The sequence below is a fragment of the Patiria miniata genome, unplaced genomic scaffold, assembly GCF_015706575.1.
Source record: "Patiria miniata isolate m_02_andy unplaced genomic scaffold, ASM1570657v1 HiC_scaffold_10, whole genome shotgun sequence".
Classification (NCBI taxonomy): Eukaryota; Metazoa; Echinodermata; class Asteroidea; order Valvatida; family Asterinidae; genus Patiria; species Patiria miniata.
Genome location: NW_024037048.1, coordinates 15,132,950 through 15,150,915, shown reverse-complemented (window position 1 = coordinate 15,150,915; position 17,966 = coordinate 15,132,950). Strand labels below are relative to the sequence as shown.

Genomic DNA, 17,966 nt, shown 5'->3' with positions numbered 1-17,966 from the left:
GACAAAAATATAGTATTGACAATGTGATAGATAGATGGAGAAGCTCTGCTGGCAGAAATTGTGTGCTTAGCAGCGCTATGAAATTGGGCCCAGTTCAAATCACTTATTTTCAATTTGTTTCCTGCCTTCTGGACCTTACACCCCAATTACCTGACAAACGTGCTCTGAAAACTTGAACATGTATATTCATATCAATATAAACCATTAATTAGCATAATTACATTACGTACAGATAACTACCCCCCTCCTTGAATAACCATTCCTGGCCCATTCTCATGCCGTTGGGTTGTCTCTAAACAGGCCCCAGAAACTCCAAGACAACAAACTTGCAAATTGAGTTGTCTTTTTATTTATGACGTGAACCTTTATAATTATGATATGAACATTTTAATGCTACCTGACTGACTGTCCGACCGAGTCACTGACCGAGTCACCAACCGAGTAACTGAGTTACTGACTGAGCCACTGACTGACCGAGTCACTGAGAGAGTCACTGACCGAGTCACTTACTGAGACACTGAACAAGTCACTGTGTCGCTCAATAAGTCACCGAGTGATTCACTAACCGAGTCGCTGACCGAATCACTGACCGAGTCACTGACCGAGTCACTGACCGAGTCACTGACCGAGTCACTGACCGAGTCACTGACCGAGTCACTGACCGAGTCACTGACCGAGTCACTGACCGAGTCACTGACTGAATCTGACTCAAACACTGAGTCGCTGATCGAGTCACTGAGTTGTTGACTGAGTCACTGACTGAGTCACAGAGTCCAGCTTAACTAGGCAAGCCTACTTTGTTTTATGCCATGAGAGACTAGCCTCTCTCCAGAACTGTTGTTTTCTCCTGCATAACCACCTTGCCAAAGCTAAATAAAGAAATGTTTCAAGGCAAATTTGCCAATGTGAAGACCAATTAAATCACTCCTAAATTAATCAACAGTATTGTTCCATTATTTTATTTTTGGAAAATCCCTTTGCAAGCAGGAGTTTCTTGGAATGTACAAATTTAAACAATCTCAAGACTAGGATAGGGACCACCTCAGGAAACTGGTGCCCTGTTGTCCTTGGCCCACTTCTTCATGACACGGATGATGTATTCCACCTGCGGGTTACCGGTGCTGCGCAAGATTTGGAGGATGTCTTGCAGTGTTTCTCTGTAGAGGAAAAAAAATGACAAAAATCTAGTGGCTTGAACTTCACTGGGTTTTGTGCACATAAATATGAAAGCTATTAACAAGATGGACTTTGCGTCGGGGTGATGTAAATCAATGTTAGGTTTTGCCCTTCACCAATGTATAAACACTGTATACTCAGTGTGTTACCTCCCGAGTGAAAGTTGGGAAAATAATCACTTGGGTGGGATTCGAACCCACGACTCGACCATCGAGCTTACGGGGTTGGTTGGCTGGCCAGGCAACCAATTCTGTAAGCTTGATGGTCCAGTGGTTAAGACGTCTTTACTAAAAAGCAGGAGGTCATGGGTTCGAGTCCCAACAGAGTGATTTTTCCAACTTTAACTCGGGAGGTAACGCACTGAGTATACAGTGTTTATACGTCAGTGAAGGGCAAAACCTAATAGTGAAAATGAAAGCTGTTTATAGAATTTAGGGGGAAAAGGAAAAATCCATAAAGATCAATGAAGTTGAACTAGAGGGCTAAGAAGTTGAAAAGTATTCATGAAAATATGTAATAAAAAGCCGTATCCTCTCTGAGTGATGCCCGTTTGATATTTCCCAGGTCTGCATCGTGACTTTGGGCGTGATCCCTGGCTGCATGGCATATGCGGGTTGAGGGCTTCTGACTAGCGCCCCTTTGACAGAGACATTGACAATTAGGGAACCGCCAACATTGGGCTGGATAGCTCAGTTGGTAGAGCACCGGAGTGATATGTCAGTGCACACTGTTTGATAGATGTAGTGTGGTCACCTGACCATAAGTTGATCTAATTGGTCAGTGTGCACTGCTGATTGACAGAGATGACACCCACCTTGGTTCATGGCCAGCTATGATCTGCTGGAATACGCCCACGCACACCCCTCGCTTGCCTCTCCAGTATTCAGGATTGGGGTCCAATCTTTCCAGGACATCGAAAGCCTTGGTCGCATAGTAGAACTGGCCATCTACCGATAGAAAAGATGAGATTTGAGGATCGAGCGACCGTGACAATTATATTTTGAGGTCGAGCAAAAAACATCAGAAGTGCGAACGAAAAGCCTGAAGTTTTCGATCATATCGCCACCGTGTTGACAAAGTGATGAATTTGTCCCAAATCAATTTTTTTAAGCAGTTTGGGATTTTTGGCTATTTTAATATTTTAAGATGCCCTCTACATGCTTACCAAAGTTTGCGACACAAAAGTGCATCCCTCATTATTCAAGCTAATGACACAAAGTCGTAAATGTGCAATGAATCATTTTTTTTTCTTTTTGACGGGGATTCGTATTCTCGTTGATTTTACACGTGAAAACAATGTTGCAATCAGACGCCACTTTTGTCTTCACACATCATCTCAATAAAGATGAGTCATTGCAAAAATGTTTCACAAACACGAATCTGCAGAAACATTTCCAATTTTGTTCAGAAATACTTGGAAAGTTTTCTTGACTCGCCATAGACTTTGTACACAACGGCTGAAGTGGCGTCTGGATATGTGCATTCTTTTTACAAGTGTGTTATATTAAGATTGACGTTTCCTCTACGATTTGGGTTTTGACAAAGTGACAAATGTGTTTTGTGAAATCGGCTGCAGGTTTAGATTGAGTGACTAGATACTAATTTGGGGCTAATGCCAAAATCTTGACCAAACATACAAAATTAGGGGATGATGTTTTACCTTGTAGCCGTCGTTGGCAATGAGCTACAGCAGGCTGAACGATTCGTCAGACGTCTCCATCTTAAGGTACAACTCCCAGGCTAGTCTGGCCTTACGATTCATGATGTCTGAACAACGGAAAACAACACAAAGAAAGGTTATAAATACATAGGATACTGCTGTAAGAAAACACATTGGGGTCCACAAAAGATGTTCGGTTCAGTGGATGCTCGTTTCAGCAATTTTCGGCCAGCAATGCTCAGTGTAACTGTGTACAATATTTGGGAGCCAAGAGGGATGTTCATTGTAGCAAATTTCTGTCGTACAATCTGCTTGAAATACGATAGAACGAATCCAACATGGCAAATGTATGACTAAAATGTGAAGTTTACACGTTTATAAACGGAAAAACTTCGAAATCCGTTTACAAATTTCTCAAAACATGTAAACAAAACCCGAATTATTGAAAAGGGAGTTCTGTTCACGCGATCTTCCTTGGAGATAACCACGCATAGCACAAATAATTAACGTTGTTTTCAAACCTACTTAATTTACAAAACCTTAGAAGCACCGTAGTACTTGATTACATTTGGGGAACACGTAGTTACATTTTTACTTTATCAACGATTGCCTGCTATTTACTATGTCAACCATTGTTGATTTATCATGTCAATCACGCCGGTCTGCAGATCAGACATAATGGGTAGGCAAAAGCCACTGTCAATGGCTAAACGTTTAAAACGGTTCTTAAAATATTTGCTTAACGTTTACACAATGAAACGCAAAGTCACATCCTTAATATACGATCAGGGCGATGATTGCATGCTGGTTATGTCATTGTAAGAGACCCTTCAGTCTACCTCACACATGGGCAACATGTGCATCTCCCTAATGCCACTCTGGATTTTCCAGCAGTACATGAAATGCATGCACGCGACGTGTCGTGACTTTAGTTGGACATTTGGTTTTGCAGTCACCATTGTGAGTGGTCAATACATTATGAGTTGAGGCTTAACAGGTGGATTCATTCCCATCATTAGCAACTTTGAAGTTGGAAGAGGAAACGTCATTCACAATTGACGGTAATACTCACAGCATCTTGCCAACCAGAGACACGTGTAGTCATTCTTGATCTTCTCACTCTGAATGAGCACAAAAATCTGCAAAACAAGAGAAACGAAACCCACTCCAATTAAATCATGGTAAAACCAAGTGTTGCCACCAAAACAGTGGTCTAGGAGGCACAGAAAGATCCCCATCCGGGTTTTAGACTTGTTTTTTTTATGCCTATTCGCCCTGCACAAGGCTAAAAGCCACTCCAGATATACAGGGCTACAAGTCGGAGCAAAGCAGCTAAATCAACCCCACCATCTCTGCCCTCATAGGCACCCACTTATAAGCCATCAGTGTGGGGGTTTGGTCAGTATCAAATGAGGGCAATAATGCTCATTGTGATTTTTGGCAAGGTATGCACCCCTCTAGTCGGAAAATATGTGACAGCATTGCAGCGGTGGCAGCTTTTTGGGTGCTATCCCTTGTTTTCTTTTTTTTAAATGGCAGCCAAAACATGCTTGCTACAACATACAATTGATCCGGTTCAAGCATATTGACGGCAATTTTGAAAACACAAATCAAAAGTGATAACACTGCCACCACTCACACTGCAAAGCTATCACACATTCTCCAACTCTAGATGTGCCTTTCAAAAAATCGCTATGAGCATTGCTCTTTTCAATCGTCTGGTACCGGTGGCCCATTTTTTGGGCCAAAGCTGAGAGCCTATTACTCCTGGGTGGGGAGAAGCAATGAGTGACAAAGTGCCTTGCCCAAGGGCACACACACCATGACCCCAGGCTGGACTCGAACCCACAACCTGCAGCTTTACCCGCAGACCACGAATCCAACGCCCTTAACCACGAGGCCACAGCACTCCACACTCCTCTTGAATCAGGACAGATCATAGGTTGGAGGGAAATAAGCACCAGGCAAGGAATTCCAAAGAGATGCAGCACGTTGGAAAACAAGCTATTGGAATATCTTTTTGTTCTACATCTAGGTATACGGCAACAGTATATGGATGAGAACAGACAGAAAGTCGGGCTTCTCTCTCAAACAGGGCCGACCATCGGTGGGAATTGATACAAAATTCCACTTGTCTTGAAAATGACAGCACACCAGGTGCCGTGATTTCACAGGATGCTTGAGACTATTATTCCCTAACAGTCAGGTATTTCATAATAACTTGGTAGTTTTGGTTTTTTGATGTTTGCAAATGAAAGGCACCATGACTAGTTCAGGCACCATGACGAGTCACTGCGCCATGACTGGCCAACTATTGAGGGCGCAACAACAAAAATTGGGTCCGGGAGTCCAACCTACCTCCTGTGCTTCCTTGTAGTTGCCTGCTGTGGCTTTGGCCTGCGCATAGTTGTAGTTGAACCTATCGTTGTTGTTGAAGTAACTCTAGAAACGTAAACATACAAAAATGTCATCTTAGTTTTTCTGATAATTTTCCCACATGCACTACTTTTGTATTGCCCAAAAGGGCCAATACAGCTAAACCATGCCACAGAAACAACTATGAGCAAGTTGGGGCGAGACTAGTGGTCGATTCCTGACGTAATTTGATGCCTGAGCACTAATATCAACATGCAAACGCCTCTAGTCAGACAATGGTCAAAATTGTTCACCAAATAAAGAGAATGGTCAAGAATAATTCCAAAAAAAATTTGGTCCTGAATAATAGAGGGTGATTGGCAATAAATATTGTCAGGTTTTTGGAGAAAAGTTCAAAAACGAATAGTGTCTAACATTAAATGCACTAGATAAAATGACCTGAGAGCAAATATGCAGTCCTATGCCCCCTGTCTGTCTGGCCTCAACTCCATTTTCAAAGCTGTTGATGAAATAAAATGAATCAATAAACATTACTGCAACTTTCCTAAAAAAATATAGCGGTGCTGTTGAAACCCCTCGGCCTGAGTTTGTTGATATAAGGTGCGAAATTACAAGCACATGAAGTAGGATAGTTAATACTGGTCAATGGAATGACCTAGACCTTGACCAATGACATTGACCTTTGACCTTTTGACCCCCAAATCAATCCAAACTTGACTTTCCTGAAGGGCAACCCCTGAAGTTACAAACCCGAATCACATTTCAAACTCAAATTATCATCGGGAAACAATCTACCTTCAACTCACCACTGATATACTCAGCCCAAAATAAGAAAACAATTTTCGGACATACTTCTAGTTGGGTAAAGTAGAGATATATTTACTTATTAATTAAGAATTTGCTAACTTTAAATAACTTTTTTAGTGTTAACCTGGAATTTTCCTAGATTTACGCAAGTGCGCTGTGTTAGGGAACACTAAGCTGATTTTTGGCCCATTTCCGGACGCCACTGTTTTTAAATTTTACTCAAAATTGTGTGACAGTGAAATTGTTTACAGAATTAAAATGGCAAACACTACTGAAAAAGTACCAGTAATAACTGAATGAATTCGAAGTTTATCAACAAAGAAGTTTGGCAACCGTGCATGAGGAAAGTCACGTTAGGGAACACCACTATATGTGTGCATTGATACTGGGTTCTTAATTGGAGTAGGTGCGGTCAACTAAAAACAATAGGCCCTGGCCCTGCTGACTATATGACTATACAATCATGGAGCTATAAAAAGAGGTCTTACCCAACAATGTATGCAAAGCATTCAAAAATACTCCGGAAAGACACCCATACCTCAGACGTCACTGACCAACAAAGACTAGGAAATGTCCTTAGACATGTTTTCTCAGTAGGCATGCCATGGTAGCAAGCAACTTTTCCCTGCTAAATCCAACATTTTTGGACATAGTATCCCTTTAAATGGTGGCATAGGTCACTGTAGGGAAAAATTAGTAATGTCCAGATATATGGGAATCTTTCCAGTACGCCGAAAAGAAGTTGAATTTGAGAAATAAATAGTCCAGACTTACCTGACGTACAGGCCTATATAGCCTACCGCTGCATTATCTGCTGCATAATGTTGATCGATAACCAAACAACAGGTGGCGCTCTTTACAATTAACGGTGTCAGGTACAATCTCATTCAAGTGATGTTGAGCGGTACGCGTTGCCATGGTGATACGTCATCACTGTGCTCTGCATCCTGTATGTGCTCCACAGTTGACATCCTTGGTAGTCCGTCAACTTCAAGAAACAAAGCAAAACAAGTTATTTTAACATCTTTACCTTCTAATTCATAAGGTTTAGTTCAAATATTGTTTTCATCTGCTATTTCTGGAAAAGTCATTGTTTGAAGAATTTGGTTGACAATAATTACTGTGAAATTTGAGAACAATTTCCAAAAAAATTGACAAATTTACAAAAGATAAAAATGGGGCCTGTAGGGCCTGACCATACTTCCTGAACTTAGTTTAAAACCCTTACACTTACAGTTCTGGAAGAATTACTATACAATCATGGAGCTATAAAAAGAAAGTCTCACAATGTATGCAATTAAAGCATTAATAACCCCCTAGGCCCTTTTTGCTTAGAACCATCCTCAATCCTCCAAAATTTTGCAACTCCGCCTAAATTTTTCAAAATTGTCAGACAGTCCTGCCCCAAAATGCATTCATCGTCAATCCTCCAAAATCTTCCTCATCCCAAAATTTTGCACTCGTGTTTAAATGAAGGATAACCAACGCCAAATCCTTCAAAATCATCAGACAGTCCTGCCACAAAATGCATTCATCCTCAATCCTCCAGAATCCTCTTGTGCTTCAATCACCATTCATCCTCAGTCCTCCAGAATCCTCATGTGCTTCAATCACCATTCATCCTCAATCCTCCAGAATCCTCATGTGCTTCAATCACCATTCATCCTCAATCCTCTAGAATCCTCATGTGCTTCAATCACCATTCATCCTCAATCCTCCAGAATCTTCATGTGCTTCAATCACCATTCATCCTCAATCCTCCAGAATCCTCATGTGCTTCAATCACCATTCATCCTCAATCCTCCAGAATCCTCATTTGATTCAATCACCATTCATCCTCAATCCTCCAGAATCCTTCTATGCTTCAATCACCATTCATCCTCAATCCTCCAGAATCCTCATTTGATTCAATCATCATTCGTCCTCAATCCTCTAGAATCCTCCAAAACCGCCAGGAGGATTTTGGAGGAGTGAGGTGGGTAAGGGTTAAAAAATACTCCGGAAAGATTCCATACCTGGAGTTCTGGACATTTAGTGAAATGTCTCCTTGGTGTTTTTTCAGACAGTAGGATGCTGGCAGTGGCAGTAAGCATGTAGGATGGAACGCCGTATTATCGCGGTACTTATCACGTTTCTTGTTTGGACTAGAGATTGCCCGCTAACCTTCCTGAATTGTCCTGTCTCTTAGGTTGTATAACTCTTCCTTTTCAAATGCCTGTGAAAATAAACATGCTCGGAATGTGCGAATGGAGGTGGACTCCCTATTAATCGCGGTATTGTGGGAATTGTGGTTTTTATAATAATCTCAACTTTTTTTTTCATAGTGAATGTTTTACCAAAACATCCCCTGAATAAAGTCTGATATTTTCCCTGTAACGTTTAAGTTGATTAAAGACTATATCCCTGCAGGATGATTTCTTAAAACCCTGCCCTTCCCCGAAAGGAGAAGAAAAATTACTGTGACAACGTCTACTGATTGGTGATTGGGGGCGCCATTGAGTTACACGGTGTGCTGTTTTATTTTTTTACGCGCTGTCCTTATTTTGATCCCGTAAAAGTTTTTATGATTCCGCGGTGGAAATATCGTCATTCAACTTCATTTTGTGTTTGCAGCTGTAGAAGGGGAGCCATACAATGGAACTTTCATGGACTGAGCACCATTAATGATTTATGTTACAATTTATAGACGGTACCTTTTAGGTTTAGCAGACACGGTCATGACGGTGAGGGAAAATTTGCAGGTTTTGGAAAATGTGACTAAATATTTATTAAAAATCGTTAAAAGTCCCGAAAAACACCACATTTTTTAATCGTCCTTTTTTAAATACGACTCGGCAGTAAGTCCTTATGGCCTGGAGGACCTGGATAAAAATCGCCACTGAAAGGAGTTTAGTCAACACAAAATGAGAAATGTTCCATGCCGCGATAAAGGGATGCCGCGATAAAGGGACTCCGACTATAGTTTTTTTGGTAACAAATTTCCCTGCTAAATCCAAAAATTTTGGACATTTTAAACCGGAATTGTGGCATAAATCACTGAAGGGAGAAATGAGTAATGTCCAGATATGGGAATCTTTCCAGTACGCCGAAAGGAAGTTGAATTTTGACAAGTAAATAGTCCAGGCTTACCTGACAAAACATGCTTGGTGTACAGGCCTAGCCTGCCGCCGGGCCACATACATTATCGGGAAAACCAAACAACAGGTGGCGCTCTTCACAATTAACGGTGTCAAATACAATCTCGTTTACGTAGTGTTGAGCGGTACGCACTGACAGGTACTTAATACGGGAAATTAAGTTACGACATAAAGTTAACCCTGGGGACAAAGTTGCGAAAAAGTTTCGAAGTCCGAATTTTCCCATCATGCATTGAGAAATCCCAATTCCTTTCTCGATAGGATTTGGGATTTGGGAATCGTTATTCGTTATCCGTTTTGCTGTCGAGAATGGATTTTGGATTCGAAGTCCGTTATCCGTTTTTCTTTTTGCTTAGGAAATGGGAATTGGTTTCGTTATCCGTTTTCTTTTTGCTTAGGAATTGGGTTTCGTTATCCGTTTTTCTGTTTGCTTAGGAATTGGGAAATGGTTTCGTTAGGAAGGAATTAATGCGACCGGGAATTTACGGGTTATGAGATTGTCACTTTTCACACCGTTAATTGTGAAGGGCGCCGCCTCTTGTTTGATGATATCCCATTATTGTCAGCAGTCATGGCAGTAGGCGATGTAGCAGACAACTCGATCGATAACGTACATGTAAGTCATCACGTCTAGACTTGTTATTCACATTTCAATTAGTCAATTCATTATAGGCAGAGCATTTGAAGAGTACATTTGCTTAAAAAAAGCAGATAAGAGCCAATATTACATTCTATAGTTGTACCAAATTGGAAAAAACCCACCAACTAAATATTTTCAGTATAAATCCTTACTTTTTTTAGGACCCCATTCCTATATAAGGTTAAAAGACTCACCAAAACAGCTGACTAAATGACACTCAAAAGTGACATTCTGATATTTATTGACACATTTGACAATTTGGCAATGACACCTCTTGAATATCAGCAGGTTTGATTTTGTAGAAAGAGGGCAGGGTTTTGATTTATGAGGGGTTAAAGACGACGATGACAAACAGAAAATAAATTTAAAAAGCAATTGAGATGGCAAACTGCAAAAAAAGGTAGGAAAGTCACATTTTCTTTGAAAGTGCTTTCAAAATTATAACTAACATGAGTTTGTCTGAAGAAAAAAAAGACTTCTTTAGCCGGCCAAAGTCACTTTGGTACTGGACAGTCATCTGCAAAAGTCAGTTTTGAACAGAACTCGTACAAAATAGAGGCGTCCTAAAAGTAAGGATTACCATATTTTCCCTGATCACCTACAATCATTTTTCAAATTCAATGAACTGAGCAGTGACTGAAAGTATACAAAATAAAATGCGCTTAAAGTCCGATTCCGGAATGGGAAAGATTTCCATATAAGTTCACTAATTTTCCTCTGTATTGACTAACAAGCCCCCAGATAGCAATTTCATGTCATCAAAGTCAATTTGAGCAGTGAGAAAATACAAGCATTACATGGGAATCGATTATTCGTTTTCCGTCAATTGTCCGTTTAACTGTCGAATTGGAAAATGGGAATCGTTATTCGTTTTCCGTTTGGCTGTCGAATAGCCTTAACATCCAGAAGTGGACTTTGCTGAGTACCCGCGTAGATGTAGATAGAAAACACTTAGAATTTTTCAGTCCAATCCAGGGTTTGTACACAGGGTGTTGATGTTAGTACTATATGGAAATCTTTCCCTGGAATGTTATTTTGTGCGTTCCAGAACTACAACAAGGCGGGAGTCTGTGTCATGTTGTATGTTTGCATGTACACTACAAGCGGCAGCTGTACCGGCCGTACTGTATTCGCAAAGTAACGTGTACATAAATTGTGCATAAAATTGTGACTCAAGTCGACTCGAGTCATTACAACTCTGACCAATGCCTATTCTTAACATAGACATTGACAAAATGAGAGACTAAAACATAATGGAGCTTGGTCAAGCTCAGTTGGTAGAGCACTGGAACGGCAATCCGGAGGTCCCAGGTTCTATTCCCTCTTCCTTTCAATTTGTGGATGGTTGTATTTCCCTGTACAGGCCACAGATTATTGCATTGACTGGTCGCCCTGGATGCAGGCCTGCCCTGGTTCACTTCGTCTCCCGTATCACCAAGAGCACAAGCCTTCTCATATGCGGAGCAGTGCTGATCGTAAGTAATCTGCTAAAGTTGCAATTTGTCTGTGATTTGACAAAAGCTTGTCCCTGTGAAGCATTATTGTATTAGTTGAGTACCTTTTTACAAGTCTTGTGTACCTCTGGTGAATTATTTTAATGAATATTTCGATGAGTATTTTGAGTGCCGAAATGTGTACTCACAGTTGAGTATACTTGAAGAAGACTTTGCGGAATGAATTTTGATGAACAGTTTGAGTAAAATGCAAGCAGGTCTTTAAAAACTTAAGTCAAAGTTGCAAAATGTATAACAAGACCATTAAACCAGATTTGTCCAGGTTTTTCGCTTTTTGCAGCGCTAACGTTGGTCTTTTCCAAGACCTGGACACAATTTATTTAGAGCAAATGCATTCAAATTTTCCTTCCTGATTGGTTTCCGTCTAGATTGGTGGGTTGGGTAAGATCAAGACCAACACAATCATCAAGGAGCTCTCCAAACCCTGGATGCTGGATGAGGAAGCAGCCTGGAGACCATGGAGAAGTTTCCTTGGAAGATCAGCAAGGAAGAAGTCACCACGCTCAAAGAGAAGGTAGAATCTCCTCCTTGCGCTCAAGCACCCCCCCCCCACACAGTGAAAACTGTAAACTTTATTTTTATTTTTGTGTAAGTTGGTCAGTAGTGCAGAATGATTCACATGTTAACTAATGCATGCAAAATAGAGAGAGAGAAAAAATTTAATAACTATCATCCCACCCTATATTTTCAGGCTATAGAAATGTCAAACCCCTAAAAACAGATTTTTACCTATCCTACCACACAGTTGTTTTTTATATGTAATAGAAAACACCACACTTTTTGTTCTTGGTTGGCCTTATTATTTTAATTTATGTTTCAGTGTCCAATTCATTTCATGGAGCCTTTCAGAGATCTCTCAGGTTATTCTGGATGGCTGCATGTCTAAGGAAACACATGCTTTATGTCAAAGGGAAATATAATGCTCTGTATAATTTTTGTTTGGGAACCCCCCCCCCCCCCACCTCCACCCCACCTCCCACCACCCCCAGGCTTGACCTACTCATCCCTCACCTCATCTCCCTGAAATCCAACTGGGAGAAATGCAAGCTGTGCGTCTTTGCCGCCACGGACAAGAAGGAGCAAATGGACAGGGAGAAGATGAACATGGCCAACATGCTCAGCAAGTTCCGCGAAGCAACCAACCCCAGTAGGCTGGTTCCAAATAGTCAACTAGCGTAGTCAACCACCGTTGACTAGACAGAGTTCGGGCAAACGTTAGTTAACCATTGGTCAACTATAGTCCTTGCACGAACTTGGCCCAAGGTGGGGTACTATTTTGCTTTTTTGGTGTCTTCATGTACATTGGTGTCCTCCATAATTTGCCTTGGTGCTCTCGATGGTGCTCTCTAGCAATTTCCCATTCCTTGGTGCTCTTTGTTAAAAAAAATTGAGGAGATGCGGCAATAGAGGGCGCTGTCGGAGCTACCGCGAAACATTTTGGAAAAAAAAAGATTGACGCGCATGATTAAAATTGACGCGCGCGCCGACCAGAGACCGACTTTTTTTTTTGGCCTAATAGAAAACACCACACTTTTTGTTCTTGGTTGGCTTTATTATTTTGTTTCAGTGTCCTATTTATTTCAGGGAGCCTTTCAGAGATCTCTCAGGTTATTCTGGATGCTTTATGTCAAAGGGAAATAATGCTCTGTATAATTTTTGTTTGTGAACCCCCCCCCCTCAACCCCCACCTCCTACCACCACCCCCCCCCCCCCCAGGCTTGACCCTACTCATCCCTCACCTCATCTCCTTGAAATCCAACTGGGAGAAATGCAAGCTGCGCGTCTTTGCCACCACGGGCAAGAAGGAGCAAATGGACAGGGAGAAGATGAACATGGCCAACATGCTCAGCAAGTTCCGCATCAACTGCTCGGACGTGGAGGTCATCCCGGACCTGAACAAGAAGCCCAAGAAGTAGAGCCTGAGATGGTTCAAGGAGCTGTCCAAACCCTGGATGCTGGATGAGGAAGCAGGGGAGACCACGGAGAAGTTTCCTTGGAAGATCAGCAAGGAAGAAGTCACTACGCTCAACGAGAAGGTAGAATCTCTTTCTTGCGCTCAAGACCCCCCCCCCCCCTCCACAGAGAAAACTATCAACGAGGGCCGTTTGGGCGCCATCGTGGCTTATAAATGCTGGTACCAAATACACGATAACCAGCATGAGTGAACCAGTGAAGTGTCCCTCATTCCGGCTTGTGCTTGTTTGACTATAAAGTGCCCTCTTTTGTCCATGCATGGAGACAATACACTTAAGCTTTCCCAGTATCCACTTTACGCTTAGTCCCTGGTTTGTGTGTTTTGAAGTCCAGTCTTGCAACATCTGTTAATTGTGTCCAACCTTTGACATTCTGGTGGGTGATTTTCAATAATGAGATTGATCACTTTCAATCCATTTTTCCGTACAACTCTCAGTTCATTTGATTTGCAAAGTGCATGGAACTCGACTTTATTAAAGATCAATAAATCACTCCATTTTTTCGCCTGAAATCTTTCTTTTTCTTTCAGACCAACAGACAGATGCGGATCCGTGAATTGCTTCTCCAACATTCCCAGGAGGCTCAGCTCATTGTCATGTAAGTACACAAAGCCACTACTAACTCAATAGACTCAATTTCATGGTTTAAGCACACAATTCTGTGCTGATGATCTAGCACGCTAGCACAGAAATCCTGCGCTATCCCTGTAAGCACAGAAGTTATCCCCTGTAACTGATTGTTTACACTTTTTGCAAAGCCGTAATTTTTTAAGTGTCATGCAAAAATGTCTGTTGTAGTGTTGGCAATTCCCATGACAATAATGAGTGGCTAGTCTAAGGTCACTTACTTCACAATTACGCAAACCTACTCACTATAGCAGAAACTAGCGTGAAATCCTAAACAGGGGTGGATCTAACTTTGGCTGGGGGGTGCGATGTCAAGTTGGGGGGATCTGGAAAATGTTGTGATTATTTGCGCTGGGGGGGGGGGGGGTTGACCGCCTATAGATCCACCACTGTAAAACCACACGCTCGCTATTTGAGAGCTGTGAAAATTACTTTTAATGTCTATAGAGATTGCACGATTTTAAGCCAGGTCATTTTTATTGGGGGGGGGGGGGGGGGGTCGCCAATTTGTGTTGAAGGTACATGTAGATAGGGTTTTTTCACTAGTCACCCGGCCTCCGTAAAATCAAAAAGCGGGGCGTAGGGGGACGGGGCTGGGTACCATCTTCCTATGGGGTGCTTTTCAAACCGGCAATTAATCTATCACAGTGGAATTGCGTCAACGCAGCTTGTGAAATATTGTCTAAACATGATATACAAATACACGTGGAACGCCAAAATCGGAGACAAACAAAAATTAACGTACAAAATTCCATGAGCTGTTTTGCGGATACCGCCATCTTTGAAATGGGGGGGGGGGGGCATTACAATGAAAAGACATCCCATCATTCTCAGCTACAGTTGCATGATGAGACGTATTTTCATTGTAATGCCCCCCCCCCCAAAAAAAAAATTCAAAGATGGCGGTATCAGCGAAAAGGCTTATTGTCTAAGGGGCGTGGTTAACTCGCAAACGGCGGTAGGTCAATGGGTGGCGCTTTTCATGGCGGCACAATTGCTGACATTCACACGAAATACCAAAACTTCTTTAAAAGCCGCTCGCGAAACAAGAAACTTTTTAAACAAAACTAAGGACACTTGTGTAAAAACTAAAAGTTACTTGTGTAAAAAGGGCACTCTTTACAGAATACTCGGGGGGGGGGGGGGTGTGTTAACCGCTGGTGCAAAAAATGGGGGCGGGGTGAGCAATAAATCTAACAGTGCTTGTGACCCAGTCTGACTGAGCTACTGTGGTCACCTGATCAAAAGTGGTGATCTGATTGGCCAATGTGCACTGTTGATTGACATGCAGGAAGGGTCCATTATAACCTTTTCTTTGATTTCTTGCAGGAGTCTACCTATTTCCAGGAAGCGTACTTGTTCAGCTTACATGTACATGTGCTGGCTGGAGACATTATCCAAGGATATGCTGTCAGCAGGGATGCCAAATATAGCATCCAAATAAAAGTCAATACAAAGAAATTCACTTGAAATGATAAAGTGACAAAGGACAATTCCAACCAGTTGAAAGACCCTCCTCACTTGAATGGAATTTGTGCTTTGTTTTGATTGATTTCGTTTTTTTACCATCTAACGGGCTCACACTTTCACTGATGTTTTCAAAGTGAGTTTCGTGAATGCAATCAAGTAATGCTGATTAAGAACAATAAAAGTCTTCAAATAATTTGGAGTCTTTTAATCAAGAAACACTTGTCAGACTTTTACGGGCTTTAAAAACAACAGCCAACTCCACTTTTTTCATTACTGTGGGCACGTTTCTGTTTCAACTGAAAGTAATTAAAATTATGTGGTTTTTTTTCATAACGAAGCCAAGCGAAAAAAAAGAGAGTATTTATCAACAATGGTGGTGCTTTTGGTAATCCTCAGAATGAGGTTTTATGCATACTGTTTTCATAGCAAGTCTATTGTTACTTTTACATAATTCTCTCATATTATAACATTTAAAATAATGCAATCATTTAATAAAAACCAGTGTGTTCTAATTGCTGTGAATAGCATTAGAATATTTCAAACAATTGTTAATCAAATGCCAAGCTTAAAGTCTATAAGAAAATCAGATTCAATCACTCGAAACTTTTTTCGTGACATGAAATAAAAATTGATACATGCAGGGGATTGATTTAATTGACATTATCTGTGCTGGGCATACAGGGAACATAAGGCGAAGAAAATAACATGTTATAGTAAACACTCTAAAATTATCCAGGTAGGTAGCAAAATATTTTGTTTGTCTGTATGTCTTTTATACCTTGTTTGCTTCAATTAGGATACAGTTATTGTGTTTAATTAATCTGTTTTAAATACCCAATACTACAAACAAGTTGCATTTATTTTCGGGAATAGAAACACGTTATTTTATATGTTGACCAAATGTGGCAATAAAAAAAATGGCGGTCAGAAACATGGCCTAAAAATGCAGGTTGGTCGAGATAACACCATAGACACATTTTTTTTAGTTGTTAACATTTCTGGATACATATGGTGGCACTGCTTTTATATTGCAAATCTTTTGTTTCTACAAAAAATAATGACCCAGCTTGCTTTGAAAAATATTCCATCAAAATACTTCCCTGTTGGCCTTCAATGTATACAATAAACAAAAATCGTTGTCAACAAACTTGACGCATACTTTTCTCTTTATCCCAATACTCGTGCATATATTTTGTTTTGCAGAAAGTCAACAAAAATTGGCAAATCCATTGTAGTATGCGCAATGCAAAACCATTAATAATAATATTTTGTGACATTGCATTGAACATTATTTGTTTTAATTCATTAGTTAATGTTTCGGCAACAATGGAAAGCGATTAAAAAAATCAGCAACACGATGCTCGTGTATCTTTGTATGTTGTGATTGTTTTGTTTATTCGGGGTAAAGGAGGAAGCCACTGAATGAGGTGTAGTGCCAGGGATTACTACTAAACGCCCTACCGTCCATCGTGAGATACATCGTATCTCCACGCTGCAGAACCACCACCGCGCTCCCAGACATCTGCTCATAGTGACTTGAATCAGTGCTAAGGCCAGAGACAACCACGACGCCGTTCTTCTGGAGATAAACGTACATCTCGCTGCTGGAATGATATTTGCACACAGAAAACATGAACACGTAGGTGCCCGGCACACCACACGTGAACGTGCCGGTCTCGAGATCGAAGCTGGTACCCGGCAGAAGCGTCTTGGTCGCCTGGAAGGGCAAACGGGTGTCCTGACTCGTAGAGGTGAAGTCGCTCGTCCTCACCACGGTGAATGCTACCCGCTGGTTGGAGTCGTCTGGTGCCTCCCCTGGCTCACCCTTTTGACCTTTGACACCAGATTCCCCCGTTGGCCCTACAACACCTGGGACTCCTCTTGGACCAATTTTTCCGGGCTGGCCTATGCCTTCGTCCCCTTGAGGCCCAGCTGCTCCACGCTCACCTATAGGTCCAATCTGTCCAATATCACCCTTTTGACCTGGCTCGCCCTTTGACCCTGGCTGACCTAGGGACCCAGGCAGACCTGGTATGCCGGGAATTGCAGCCGACCCCTGGCAGCACATCGGACACGCCTGGGACGCAGGACCATCACCGTCCGAGGCAACCGGCCCACTAGTAACGGAAGCTCGGAGGTTGACGGAGTTACCCAGAAGGAGGGCGATTGAAAGAACGGTTGCCACGAAGATTTTCATTCTGTACAGAATAACAACGATTAAACTGAAACAAATCAGGTGAGATTTTTTTTATAAAATAGTTTTTAAAAACGGGAAGAGTAGAGAAAAATATTGAGGTTTGATAAACAGGAGAACTAGTCTAAAATTCATGACAATCCGCCGTCAGATTTGAAGAAAAAAAAACCCCAAAAAATGAGATTGGAGGAATCATTGTTCGAAGAATGTTTTCTTTGTTATATAACAGTGGCGTATGAGGGATCAAGGGGCTAACATTTATGAAAAGCCTAGTTTATAAAACCGGTTGTCGTGGCAACCCATCAAATCGATTTTTTTTTATTTCGCCCGCCAATAAGAGTTAAGAAAGGTCACCAAAATGCATTCCGATAGGGCGAAGCGTTCCGGAGCTG

General features: G+C 41.5%; 2 protein-coding genes and 1 long non-coding RNA gene across 3 annotated transcripts; all 3 read right to left on the bottom strand.

Annotated features, from left to right (window-relative positions):
- Positions 1 to 770: 770 nt before the first annotated feature.
- LOC119734357 (intraflagellar transport protein 56-like) lies at positions 771 to 2,938 on the bottom strand. The gene is made up of 3 exons (XM_038207844.1): positions 2,932 to 2,938; positions 1,991 to 2,123; positions 771 to 1,157 (listed from the first exon to the last, which is right to left on the bottom strand). Exons 1-3 carry the CDS (start codon positions 2,936 to 2,938, stop codon positions 1,043 to 1,045), a joined length of 255 nt encoding a protein of 84 aa, XP_038063772.1. The 3' UTR covers positions 771 to 1,042.
- Positions 2,939 to 3,935: 997 nt separating this feature from the next.
- Positions 3,936 to 5,689, bottom strand: LOC119738811. Its single transcript, XR_005272506.1, has 3 exons — positions 5,651 to 5,689; positions 5,195 to 5,278; positions 3,936 to 3,975 (listed from the first exon to the last, which is right to left on the bottom strand). It is a non-coding gene; the product is annotated as an uncharacterized LOC119738811 (long non-coding RNA).
- An 11,084-nt stretch (positions 5,690 to 16,773) lies between these two features.
- Positions 16,774 to 17,448, bottom strand: LOC119733899 (complement C1q subcomponent subunit B-like). Its single transcript, XM_038207266.1, has one exon. It carries the CDS (start codon positions 17,446 to 17,448, stop codon positions 16,774 to 16,776), a length of 675 nt encoding a protein of 224 aa, XP_038063194.1.
- Between the last annotated feature and the right edge of the window lie 518 nt (positions 17,449 to 17,966).

What these genes read in the sequence shown, in the direction of transcription:
- LOC119734357 (XM_038207844.1), bottom strand. An exon ending in ATAGCTGGCCATGAACCAAG is followed by an intron (nt 1,158 to 1,990) that starts GTGGGTGTCATC and finishes TTTCCTCTACAG; the next exon opens with AGAAACACTGCAAGACATCC.
- LOC119733899 (XM_038207266.1), bottom strand. Translation starts at nt 17,448, where the DNA reads ATGTGCTGCCAGGGGTCGGCTGCAATTCCCGGCATACCAGGTCTGCCT.